Source organism: Scleropages formosus, chromosome 1, assembly GCF_900964775.1.
Source record: "Scleropages formosus chromosome 1, fSclFor1.1, whole genome shotgun sequence".
NCBI lineage: Eukaryota > Metazoa > Chordata > Actinopteri > Osteoglossiformes > Osteoglossidae > Scleropages > Scleropages formosus.
In genome coordinates, this window is record NC_041806.1 from 45451514 (window position 1) to 45464248 (window position 12735).

Consider the following 12735-nt stretch of genomic DNA (forward strand, 5'->3'; position numbering starts at 1 on the left):
CTATCGATAATTGTATAGTCTGCGTGGGAAAATTGTATAGTCTGATAAAAAATCTTAGTTTTCAGACTTTCTGAAATATGTTGTTAAAAACAAAAATAGCTCTCAGGCTATCATAATTACAACCAACTCATTGCTTTCAAACTTTGCTGAAATGCTCTTTGCTGCCAGCACCGTTTTTGCCAAACTCACATGAACACGGGACACAGCCGAGAGGACTCATTTTTACGGCCGCATTAAGTCCCTGATCCAATCATTTGAAGACAATACGGAATGAGTGCCCTATTTTGTCTTCCCCTCTTGTCACATAACATTGATCATTGAATCTGTTACCAAGGCTTGTGGCTCATCTGGGCTTGTCCGTAAGCAGACCCTGTTCCACTGCACACTATTACCGTCTCCCCTCCTCTCCAGTTCTGGTCATTATCACGGTCGAGTGTTTCACTGACTGATGATGAAGCAGCAATAACAGTCCTTTGACAGGATAAAGTGATTGAACTCACAAATGTACAGATGCCTCTGGGCTGTTTTGGAGTCAGATTTTTAACCGGGGCCTCTGCCAAGCTGTATGCCAAGCCGTATGCTGGAACTCCTGGCCTAAGTTCAACAATTAAGGCGTAAGTTATGGAATTGAGGCCATTCCATCCTTCTTCTCCCCGAGCTCCTGCTGAGACAATGACTTAGACGGGTCCAGGAACCATAGGTGACCAAGAGACCAAGGTGCAATGGCTAAGGTTAAGTCCACAGTCAGCAATGTGTCTTGGTTATCTCTTTTTTACAGAGGATGTATCAGTATTGAGGCCAACCAGAGCCCTCATGATGGGAAATATTGATTGTACCCAGAGGGAACCCAGCAAGAAACTGCTTTACAAGAAACACAGAAAGACAGGCACGGCCTTCCTTGGCCAGGAACCCCCTAGCAGTGACGACTACCGGGAATCTCTGAATCTTTCACCCACAGACCTCTCGACCCAACGGCTTCACAGTGCAGAGAGCTCAAGGATGTTCTGGGGTGATGGTACAAGTGTAGTCTTCAGCATTCTCCTCCAGTCGCATGCCTGCAGTATATTTAAATATTAACCAACATCTTCAGATTCATGCAACCAGAGTGTGTAGCAAAACACAAACAAAGCAATAATTACTCTCTGGAGTGACATTCTCACACATGTTGTAGACTGTTAAACAACCACCGATACAGGCTACACAATGACAGTGATATGAAACCAAGTCCATATTCAGTTCCTTTGCACTAATTGATTACTGGTTTAATCCACCGATGAAAGATCTAAGACAATCCGCAACCACACGTGTGTTTTGTTTGTCATGCAGCACCACGATTAGGCAGTTACTCGTGACTTTCAAAGAGGATTTTCAACCATAGCTTTTTCCACTTTAAATAGAAGATAATAAATATCAACACATAAGCTATAGCGACGTAAACAACATTTAGTTGTGTTTTGCATATTCTGTTGATATGCCAGCAACAGCACTTTCCTTCTAAACCATATTGTGTTTCAGACTGGTGTCCCATCCTGGTTTTGTCCCCTCCCCCTTCAGCCTTACGCCCTGTGTTGCCGGGTTAGGCTCCGGTTCGCCGCGACCCCACTTGGGACAAGTGGTTTCAGATAGTGTTTGTGTGTGTATTTTGTGTGTATTGACGTCAGCTTGAAACATCTGTACAAAACATTCAGTGATGTCTTTGCTGGCAAAATCACTGAGGTGTTAATTTTATAATTACCAGTAATTGCCAGTTAAGCTGATAATTATGCAGCAGTTATCGTAACAGCCAATTAACTTTGGAAGAACATTTAAAACATCTAAAGTAAAACCTATTGGTTATGAGTTTATCCAGATAGTGTATTGTAGATGTTGGGGTCAACTGAAGTGAAAAATGTCTTCAAGAACCAAGACAACTTTGCAGCCACTTTGCCATCACCCCGTTATCACATTAAATATTGTCTGAACATATTTTTTCCTATAAATTTTGTTGGTTACTGTGACATTGTTCCAGGCAAACAATGACTATGAAAATCCTACCCAGTGTTAGCCTTAATGAATAATTGACCTTGTTCATCTGGTTAGGAAAACAAAACAAGTGTGACTTGTACACGTGGGCAGGCGAGTCGCTTTATAAATCAGTCATAAGGAGGATAAGGATTAATTGGATTTACTCATGTCTCTTGAGATGTAAATGGGAAACTAACTGTTACACTTTCGATTAGCTTCGGTCCAATTCAGCATAAGGTCTTTTGAGAAGGATTGCAGCCTTGAAAATATCTCTTACAGATGATGACTCATTCAGGTGTTTTTCAACAAGGGCAAAGTATTCTAATGGCATTTGATGGCAGTAGTCAGTTCCGTGAACCTGACTTTTCTGCTTTTACTGGAGCGTGGAAATACAACCATGGCTTTTCACTTTGGCTGAACAGTGGCAGCATTGCCGCAGCGTTAATCCTGCAATCTGCTTGGCTTTTCCCCGCTCTATGTTGTTTCAGCCTCTCTATCAAAGAGTCTTTGTTTTTTTACTCTTTGTTTAAAGCTTCGCTGTCTGTGACCGTGAAAGGTCTCCTGGAATGCATGAGTTGGCAGCTCAGGTCCTCTAGATCCACAAAGTGAATTTGTCTGCCTGAGTTCTTGGTCTCTTTTGCAAAGTCATCTGGTGTTTGCTTTCCAGAGTATCACTTTGCATTTCGGGTGTGAACTAGCACAGTCACATCACCTGGAAAACCAGCACATCTTTCAAGGACTGCAGCTGCCTTCCTCAGTGTTCCAGTCTCCATACTAATGGACAACCCTTTTCCTTGCCCTACTGCCTCCCCAGGTGATCTACGCCCTCAACACGAAGAACGACGAGCACGAGGCGGCCATCCAGACTCTGAAGGAGGCACACGAGGAAGAGGTGCAGCAGATCCTGTCAGAGACTCGGGAGAAGATCATGCAATACAAGAGCAAAATCACAGACGAGATGGACTTGAAGCGGCGCATCCAGTCACTGGAGGAATCCATGGAGCTGCATGAGCGCATGAAGCGGCAGGCGCTGGCTGAGTTTGAGGCCTACCGGCAACGCGTGGAGGATATGCAGCTGTGCACAGAAGCGCAGCATACGCAACGAGTAGTCACCATGTCTCGCGAGGTCGAGGAGATGCGCCGTAGCTTTGAGGACAAGCTGCGCTCCTTCGGCCAGGCACAGGCTCAGTGGGAGCAGGAGAAGCGGCAGGCACTCGAGGAGCTGCGTGCTGCCCACCGCCAGGAGGTACAGGAGCTACTACGCAGCCATCAAAGCCAGAACGCCAGCCACAGCAAAGACCAGGAGAAACTTGGCCAGCTGCACAAAGCCGAGGTGGAGGCGTTGACGGAGCGTGTGGAGGAGCTGAAGCAGGACAAGAAGCGGCTTGTCGAGGAGTACGAGGCCAAGCTGAGCAAGGCGCAGGCCTTCTACGAGCGCGAGCTGGAGGCCATGAAGCGTACGCAACAGCTCACTGCTGAGAACCTTCTGGCCTGGAAGAAGACAGAGGCTGAGTTGAGGAAGGAGTTCCAGGCGCAGGAGGCAGCCCTGCAGAAGACACTGGGGAAGCTGCGTGCCGAACTGCAGCGGGTGCAGGAGGAGGCCCGCGAGAGTCGTGAGAAGAGCCACAAGCTGCAGGCCTCACTCAGCTCTGCTGAGAACACCATCAAGGTAAGGGCTCATGGAGTTGGTCATCTTTCATAACATTTCACCTCAGTTGTCCTTATCTAGGTTTTTATAATTTTCATTCTGTGCATTTGACCTTCCGCGTTATTTCCGATTTTTCCAGATTTCTGATTTATTAGCACTGTAAGATTAACTGCAAAATATTTCAATCCTGGGAAATATTTAGTCTCACCCAAATGAATTAAAAAATATATAATGATTAGCATTAAAGCATCGCTGAAATTTAGACTTTGAATGAGGGGATTATAGAATCTGAAATCAATATTTTAAATTAAGGTTACGAGTTCATTTAAATCGGTATGATTAAATCGCTAATTATTCTCTGTTTCCAAATCTGTGGTTTCGGTTATTTTCATTAGCACCCTCAAAATATTAATGATATGGCCCTTGTAAGTCATATCAAAACCCTGAGTCCTTTCATATCCACATTCTGCCAATGTCAAATCCATTTTCCAGATTTCCAACCATAGATGTCAAAAACATGCCTTCAAAAAGAAGGGAAATGCACACACACACTTTCAGAACCGCTTGTCCCATACGGGGTCACAGGGAACCGGAGCCAACCTGGTAACACAGGGCGTAAGGCCGGAGGGGGAGGGGACACACCCAGGACGGGACACCAGTCTGTCACAAGGCACCCCAAGCAGGACTCGAACCCCAGACCCACCAGAGAGCAGGACTGTGGTCCAACCCACTGCGCCACCACACCCCCTAGAAGGGAAATGCATCTTCAGATAAAAGTGAATGAGGCACATACCCTAATTGCCCCCCAGATTGTATTCCGTGAGATATTCCATGCCATTGTATGATGCCACACACCTTCATTTAAATGGTGCCTATACCTATTCATAAAGACGTTTGTTAATTGGTCCAATTCATGTAGAAATATTCCATACAGTTGTTAATTGGCCCAATTATTCCATACAGTTGGTTTGCCAAAAGCAGTACTGAAAACCTGAGAAGCTCTGCCAGAGCTTGGTTTTCTTCATCCAAGGATTAACAGAGATGACCCCTGCCATTTTATTATAGATTACCCTTTGAGAGTTTGCTCATCCTTTTTTTAGTACCAATTTAAATTGAAAAAGCCAAAGTGGCTGAATATCAATCCATCCAGGAAGCAAAATCAAACACAAGCAATGTTGTTTTCCTCCTACATACCTCTTCCAGTCTTGAATTTGTTGCCAGGAACATTGTAACCCATTCAAAGTCACCTCTACTCAGATTCTGATTGCATATTGTCCGCCAGTCATGGGTGTTTACAGCTCCCCGGAGGCACCTTTTGTTGCTTCTGAGCGCATTCATTTCCAACTGGTTAACCGGTCGCACTTTTAATTTCATTTGGGCCGTTGTCGCTTAACCCCGATGACAGGTTCTCCTCGGCAGCTATGTGAAAGAACGGCCCTGCTTGCTTCCTTGACACCAGTAGCACTTTCTTCCTGGCCGCTGATTCTTTACCATTGACCTCTGTTCTTGGGTTTGCAGCAAACACACGTTCCCATTATGCTTTGTCTTCTCCCCCCGAGTTCCTGAAGCCTGGAAAAGGATATTTTAAAAAACACACACACACCCCTTATCCCAGGAAGGGTTGCGGCAAACTGGAGCCTAACCCGGTAACACAGGGCGTAAGGCCGGAGGGGGAGGGGACACACCCAGGATGGGACGCCAGTCCATTGCAAGGCACCCCAAGTGGGACTCGAAGCCCAAACCCGCCAGAGAGCGGGACCTGGCCAAACCCACTACGCTACTGCACCCCCCAATGTAAAAAACAGTTTTTGAAATATTTCAAATGGTTATTCTATTGTAAATTGTGCAACAGTGGTAGACTAGGTTTTCATTACATATTTAAAATGTACAGTTATGAGATCCGGGAGTGTAATTGAGGGTAGCAGGGGTAGTAGGTACCTTATAGCTGGTGTCTTATAGAAGAAGAAGGTTCAAATCCCTCCTTCTGCAGTATGCCTGTGGATGGTACATTTCTTCCGGTAAAAATGACACAGCTGCATAAATGAATGAATAACTGTAGGTAGGGGGGGCGCGGTGGTGCAGCGGACTTGGCAAGGTCCCGCTCTCTGGCGGGTATGGGGTTCAAGTCCCGCTTGGGGTGCCTTTCGACGGACTGGTGTCCCTTCCTGGATGTGTCCCCCTCCAGCCCCACCCCTTGTGTTACCGGGTTAGGCTCTGGCTCACCACGACACCTCTCGGGACAAGTGGCTTCAGCCAATGTGTGTGTGTGTGTGTGTGTGTGTGTGTGTGTGTGTGTGATTGTAGGTAGCTTAATACGCAGATGTGCCATTGTAAGTCACTTTGGAGAAATGTGTCATTTTAATTAATAATAACGATAATGTTACCGCATTAACTGTCCCTCATCATATGCACCATAGCCTTAGGCTCACCTCTGACCACAGCTGTCCCTTAACTCCTCTCTTGCGGGTCAGGAGCTGCACAAGCAGCTGGATGAGGCAACCCAGGATGCGGAGATCGCGGAGATCCGGCAGAAGGAGACTGAGTGTGAGCTGGAGGCGACTCGGGACAGAGTCCAGCAGCAGGCCACCGAGATCCTTCTCAAAGCGAGTGAGTCATCGCAGTCTGACCAATTACTCTAAATGCCCTCTTTTGAAAGTCTTCTGGAGATTTCTGTAGAGAAATGAAGCAAGTCCAGAAAGATTCACAATCCCTTTTCTGTGTGATGAGGGCAAAGCCAGCCACACATTTCTTGTGCTCATCTTGTTGGTACGGTGCTGCTGGCTCCGTGTTATATGGCGTTACCTATGCCTGTAGTTGTGTGCACAATGCAACAGATGTTTTCCTCTTGTCTCCACTACAGTGTGGTGCATGTCAAAATGTTTCATTTTGGGAACAATGTTATTTCCATTGTGCCAATGAATTCTGTTGGTGATTTGACAGTTGAGTTATTATTCCCTTTCTTTGGCTTTACTCATATCGCCATTATTATGCTTAACAGAGGCTGCTTCAGATTTTGGGTTGCGTTGTGTCGTCTATGTTTTGACTTATCTTTGCGTTTCTCCATTAGTATGCATGCTAGTAATCTGAAGAAGTTGAGGAGAAATTTAAAAGTCCAGGGTTTAAAGGCTGTACAGCCAACGTGCTGGGTGCAGAACCCCTTCGTGGAGCATCGAAATATTCTTCCCTCAATTTTTTGCATGTGGTGTTCAGACCCTCCGCTTTTGTGTCAAGATGTCAGGGAGCTGAGATGGTACTGTAATTGGAGCACATTTTGGCAAGGCTGAAGAGATTGCTGATGTGCCCGTCGGAGCTGCCTGGCAGACTGGGAGAAAAGCAGGAGAACCCGTGTTGTCGGTTGTCAACTGTGTGAGGAGATGCTCTCCCTAAAAGCTTTCCATTGGGTGCTGCTTTAGACTGCAGAGCAAAGAATGAACGGGATTTTCAGGCAAACGTACTGGAAAGATCAGCGAGGGCCACAAACGTCTTGTTTCATCCTGAATTATGACCTTTACCATTGTTTTTGTTTGGTCGAGCCTGCTCATAAGAGCTGTCGGTGCTCATTTGTGGGTCCAGGTGTACGAAGGGCACGGACGCTGAAGCTCATGTGCTCTGATGGGCCGTGTTCTAAATTGCTGTTCCGAAATCTGCGCTAATGGTAGCGTTCCAATTTGGTCATCTTTCCAGATGCACACCAGTTTTTTGGTCCGGAGAACATGTGTCCTCATCACGTAACCTTCAGTACACAAAAATGAGGCAACCCTTTACTCATCGTTTAAATTCCACAGAGGTCTGTACAAAAGAAACCTCTGCTCCAGCCCAGCCAGTCTTCGGTAGGATCATCTGATGCATTGGCTGTGTGACGTCTCCAGCCGTCTGGGGCCCCTGTTTTTCTGCTGTGACGTCTTCATGGTACGCCTGTCGCAGGTGCAATGCCCGAGGTCTAATCAGACCCTCTGTTTGTGTATAATGAGTCCTGACTGGCTCTGTGCTGTTTCTCAGCCAGCTTGTTGTTCAGTGATGTCACACAAGCATCTGTGGTCCTGCCAACATCAGTCTGTTTACTGCACCCTATTGATCCCCCTTCCTTTCCGCTCACTCAACGTATATTTTCGCCATTACTGTATTCAGATGGGTTTCATTACAAAGTACCTTCAGGAGGTTGGCGGAACGTAAGTGGTGCGCCTCTAAATACCTTTTCACTTGCTATCTGCTGTTGATCTGGACAATTTAAAAATAATCTCTCCTTTGCCATCTTTTGCCGCGCATTTTGCGAAGGTTTTTGAATATGAAAAGAAGGGCTAAGTGATTGCACCAAGTTGAGACATGCTTTGCCTGCACTGTGTGCTGCTCTGAAAAGTAAGTCAGGCCAAGGTCTGATTTGATTGTAAGTGAAGCTGAACATCAATATTTCATCTGGAGATGCAATGTGATTTAAAGAGCACATGGACCACGCAGCAACAGCGTGCTGCTGAGGATAATTATTTTCCTTTCAGGACCCTGTCTTCATTTTATCTCACCATGTTGCACAGCTATTGTTTCACCCAATTTCTGAACAAATGGTTTGACCTCCCTGTTCTTCTTTTTTTCTTCTCTGTACTACTTCTTCCCTGTTTCCATGCCAATTTGGCTCCCTTTGTTGTATTTTCTATATACAGGGTTGTTTGTGCCCCTGGTTTAAGCACTCTGTGGCATCAGTGATGATCAGCAATGTTTCCAGTGACCCAGTGGTTAGAAAATGTCTTTTAGCGGAGGACACCATCCATTCACAGCCCCAACACCTCCCTACACCTCTCTGTAATCTCAGTCACACCTGGTACTGGAGAGCTCGCTGAACACAAAGGGTTCTGGCTCCCCGTAAGCGAAAAATCGCCTCTGTTTTTCATTCATTTTGTCTGTGAGGCAAAAATAGCTTTACTGCAGTGGGATTGTTGTTTCATGCTCCGATAATATTATTATTTTTTGTTGCTTAGCCAACAGTTTCATCTGGAGGGACTAACAGTTTTACGCATTTATACGCCTAGACATTCAGCGAATCGATCTGGGTTAAATACCTTGCTCGAGGGTACTACAGCAGGGCTCCTCCTGGGACTTTAACCAGCAGGCTTTGGGTTTCTGCATCCTTAACTGTTTCTCTACTTGCTGTCTTTTAACATGGCCTACAAACAATAGGTGTCCATTTAAATATTCTGTGTGACTTTTCCCATCAACATTCAACTCCGCCGCCAGGCCACATCGGCAGCCTGCAGGCTACACAGATGACCCATGAGGCAGCCATCCGAGACCTGGAGTCTGAGAAGGCCCGTCTGAAGGACAAGGTGTTGCGGATGGAGGAGGAGCGGGGGGCTCTTCAGAGCAAGAGCCAGGCCCTGGATGAGAGGCAGAGGCAGCAGATCCTCTCCTTGGAGAAGGTACTGTGTGTGTGTGTGTGTGTGTGTGTGTGTGTGTGTGTGTGTCTGTGTGTGTACTACATTTGCAGCGTACCCACTCTGACTGTGCGAAGCTTAGAGCTCCTCAGTAGGCTCTGATGGACCTTTGGAGGATGCAGGCAGCTGAACACACTCCTGCCTGCCAGCGCCTACAGGAGATTCCCCTGTGTTGAAGCCTCGCTGCTTCACCAACCATTTGCAGCATAGCAGCCATAGGCTAAATCCTGCTCTCCATGTTTAATTCAGAAGCCTTACAATCTTAAGAATCTGTGAGCCTTTGGAAATGGATTTTTGCAGAAGCCAAGTAGCGGTGCCTTACGTAATTGTTGGATGTCCTGCTGTTGAACTTTTATTTACACCTTATAATGATTTGTTAATTTGACAATTACCAGAATGTGGCTGCTGTGTTTTTCGTGCAGCCCATGTGCAATCTGTGGGAGACTCTGCAGTAAGGCATTTGACTTCAATTATTTATGCCTTTTGAGAGTGCCTTCCACGATTGGGTTTCAGAACAAAAATTTTGCTCCCTTCTCTAAAAACTGTAACTGCTGTGCTACGAGAGAAGTTAATTATTCCTGTCTCATCGGTAATTACAGAAGCACTGTGAGATCTTTATTTAGTTATTTGCCCGCTAATCTAAAAGGACAGTGAAAGGTTTGCATTGTCCTTAAAATGAGATGAGATTTTTTTTGAGATGTACGTCGCTTTGGAGAAAAGTGTCTGCTAAATGAATAAATGTAAATGTACTGTAAATAAATGTAATAGTGTTAGTGTTGACATTAAGCAAGGACACTGAGAAAAGGTCAGCATCGTGTAGCAGGAAAACAAAATTTAATTTTATGTGAATGTCAGGCATAATCAGGTGTTCCCTTTTAATTTGTGTAGCAGTGGACTGCACAGCCTACATTGCCTCTAGCACCTCATGTCCTTGAGACCTCTAACATCTGTGGTGACCTTCAGGGCTTGTTGCACTCTTTGCTCAGCAGGGTTCAGAAGCTACTGTAGTTGTTATTCTCAACTTCAGAGCAACCCGCTGAATCTGCCATCTTATCAATATGGCCATAGGTTGCCATGACAACATGCGTACAGCTGAAGTTAGACACGGCATGATATCTGGAATGGTGTTCCCAATTGTTGCCCACACGGACATCTATGATTTATGAATCTGTTATCGTGTCAAGTTTGATCAGCTTCATCGTAGAAACCCAGGAAAAGGTGTATTTTGTGGAATACTGAGGTGTTTGGTTTCATGAGTTGGTGCCAACACTGCCCTAACCTCACAGTCCTTAAGGCTACTGCATACATTTGCATGTGTTCTGTTTGAATCTCTGAAACCTAGACACTTCGGGAGGAGAAGCAGCTCTATGAGAAGGAGATTATGAACATGCGGGCCAGATACGAGGAGGAGGCAGCTCATTTCAAGGAGGCCCAAACCCGGGCTTTGGAAGAGCTCTCCAAAAAGCACCGGGCCACCCTGGAGAGCACACAGAATGAGGCCGAGCGCGAGAAGAACCGGCTGCTGGCTGTGAGTAGCCAAGGTCGTCTGCAGTTGCACTTCAGAAGGGAGGCCGCACTTGAATATAAACAGTAGAATGAGTCTGTGTGTACAAAGGAAGCTACACCCACACCCACTGTAGAAATCTGGCTGTATGGAAACACTATAAAAACTAAACCAAGCTAAACCTGAAAAGCCTGTGTTCAGAGTAGATGTGAGAATACCCTTGGGTAGACTAGGACTAAAGGTGATCCTAGACCTTCAAGGAGCTGTGAGGAGGTGAGTTGTAGCAACAATGGGTTATGTATACCCAAAAATGCTGCTTTGATCAGACAACAAAAAGGAGAACCACTTCTCTAACACCTGGGTGATGGGGAGAACAGGGTTCAATGAAGGCAGCACATCTTGTTCATCCTCACATCAGTTGTTGCCTCTTCCAAAACAAATAACTGTGGGTTCCTGGTCTCGCAAGTCGCTATTATGTTCACCACAAAAAGTTATTCATTCCGATAGTTCGGATTATGCGACTCCAGAGTCTGGAATGTACCCCTCAACTCAATTTTACCGACAGATCGGTGATCTGAGGTCGAGATCGGAAATTTTTGATCTCGTTGTTTCTCTTGGCACCAGGTGCCTCCAGATTTTGTAGATTTGTTGATTCTCTGTGACCGTGGTCTCTGTTGGTACCGCAAGCTTCTGGTGCTCCCCAAGTTTTGCGCAACTTTCTCTACATGCTTGATACTACATGTCTCAACGCACTAGCATATGATAAGAGTACCTCCTGTCAGGTTGGATTTCTGTCTTTATCTCGTATCCTGTATTTCACCTTGATCACTATATTGAGCTCTTAACCTCGTGTTTCTGGATCAGTATGACTTCCATTCCATCTGCACAGTGGTCTTGCCTTCACCCTCATGGTGGTTCCACACGAGCTCTAACCTTGACAAGGCACAGCTTAGGCAACTCCAAGAAGCCCGACTGCAAGGCATGGAGTTCTGTCCTAATCCACATTCCTCATTAACAGCACAATTTATTCCTCCTAGGATGTGAGTAGGGCTCGAGTCGGAAGCATTTTTCTGAGACCTGTTGTAGTTGAGGTGTTGGGCATGGCTGACAAACACCTTTTTCTTTGAGTTTGCACCTTACCGCGAGCCAGCTTGTATAATTTCAAATAATGAAATGCTCTTTATCTCCTGAAACACACTGGCCACGGAGCCATGACTAAACTGTCTGTTTGTTTTGATTTCCTCTGCTGATAACATATGAAATGAAAGCACTCCAACGACGTGCACGATCAACTGAGCCAAAAGGCAATCTGTTATCTTTTGCTCCTCGACAATCTGACAGTTTGACGACAGCACACACTCCGCTGCCTTGTTTTGCATCCCAAAATGCCCTTGCTATTAGGAACAAACCCCCTGCAAGGAGGAAGCACATTGATCTGGGCGGAGGGAAGGCGCTGCCAGCGCTCACAGACTCCGGTAATGACATGTCACCAGGACGCTCTCTGATGAACGGTCCAGAAGTGTCTGCTGAATTGAAGCTCTGCTGGCTTCTGGCTCCTGTTTCACCATCACAGTGGCGAGCCGTAGCGTACACTCCGGAGATGGGTGGGTGCGGGGGCCCACCGGCATTAAAATGGAAGCACTTGCAGTCATAACTGTGTCCCACATCCCAGGCTCTGGCAAACAAAGCCCACTCGTCTCCACCACCCCCCCAGCCCAACCCCCGCACGCGTCAGCAACACAGCGTCCTCGGCAGAAAGAACCGGAAAATCTCATTAAGGAGCAGCGGCTGCTGCGCATGCTTATCGGTGCTGCACTGCCCTCAAAAACCGAGGTAAATGGAGTAAAAAATTGGGGGCCGATGAATAATAAAGAAGAGGACCTATGTTTGCATGTTGGTGACTCAGATGCTCCTGAACAGCAAGGTAAAAGTGTTGTCAGTGGCCTATTTCTGTCACGGACTTCAGGGTTCCGCCGCCTCCGCTCCCACCACGGCCGAGGCGGCCGGTTTGTCATCTCGTCCCTAAAGGCAGACTGAGTCATTGGTGTAGTCAGCGTGGACACATGTAGGACGGGGCCCGTTTGACCGTTTTATTACGTATTTATTAATCGCCGGCCACCTTGCTAAGTCTTGGCTTCACCAGGGAAGGGCGAACG

The 12735-nt window shown here is 46.4% G+C and overlaps 1 protein-coding gene across 3 annotated transcripts in view; it reads left to right on the forward strand.

Annotated features, from left to right (window-relative positions):
- Positions 1-12735, forward strand: part of fam184ab (family with sequence similarity 184 member Ab) — a 73369-nt gene that overhangs the window by 26977 nt on the left and 33657 nt on the right. For all 3 annotated transcript variants that reach the window (XM_018742540.2, XM_018742542.2, XM_018742541.2), the window contains exons 2-5: positions 2819-3673; positions 6124-6259; positions 8879-9060; positions 10418-10603. In XM_018742540.2, coding sequence (XP_018598056.2) covers positions 2819-3673; positions 6124-6259; positions 8879-9060; positions 10418-10603 — 1359 coding nt within the window. The remainder of the gene's footprint in view (positions 1-2818; positions 3674-6123; positions 6260-8878; positions 9061-10417; positions 10604-12735) is intronic.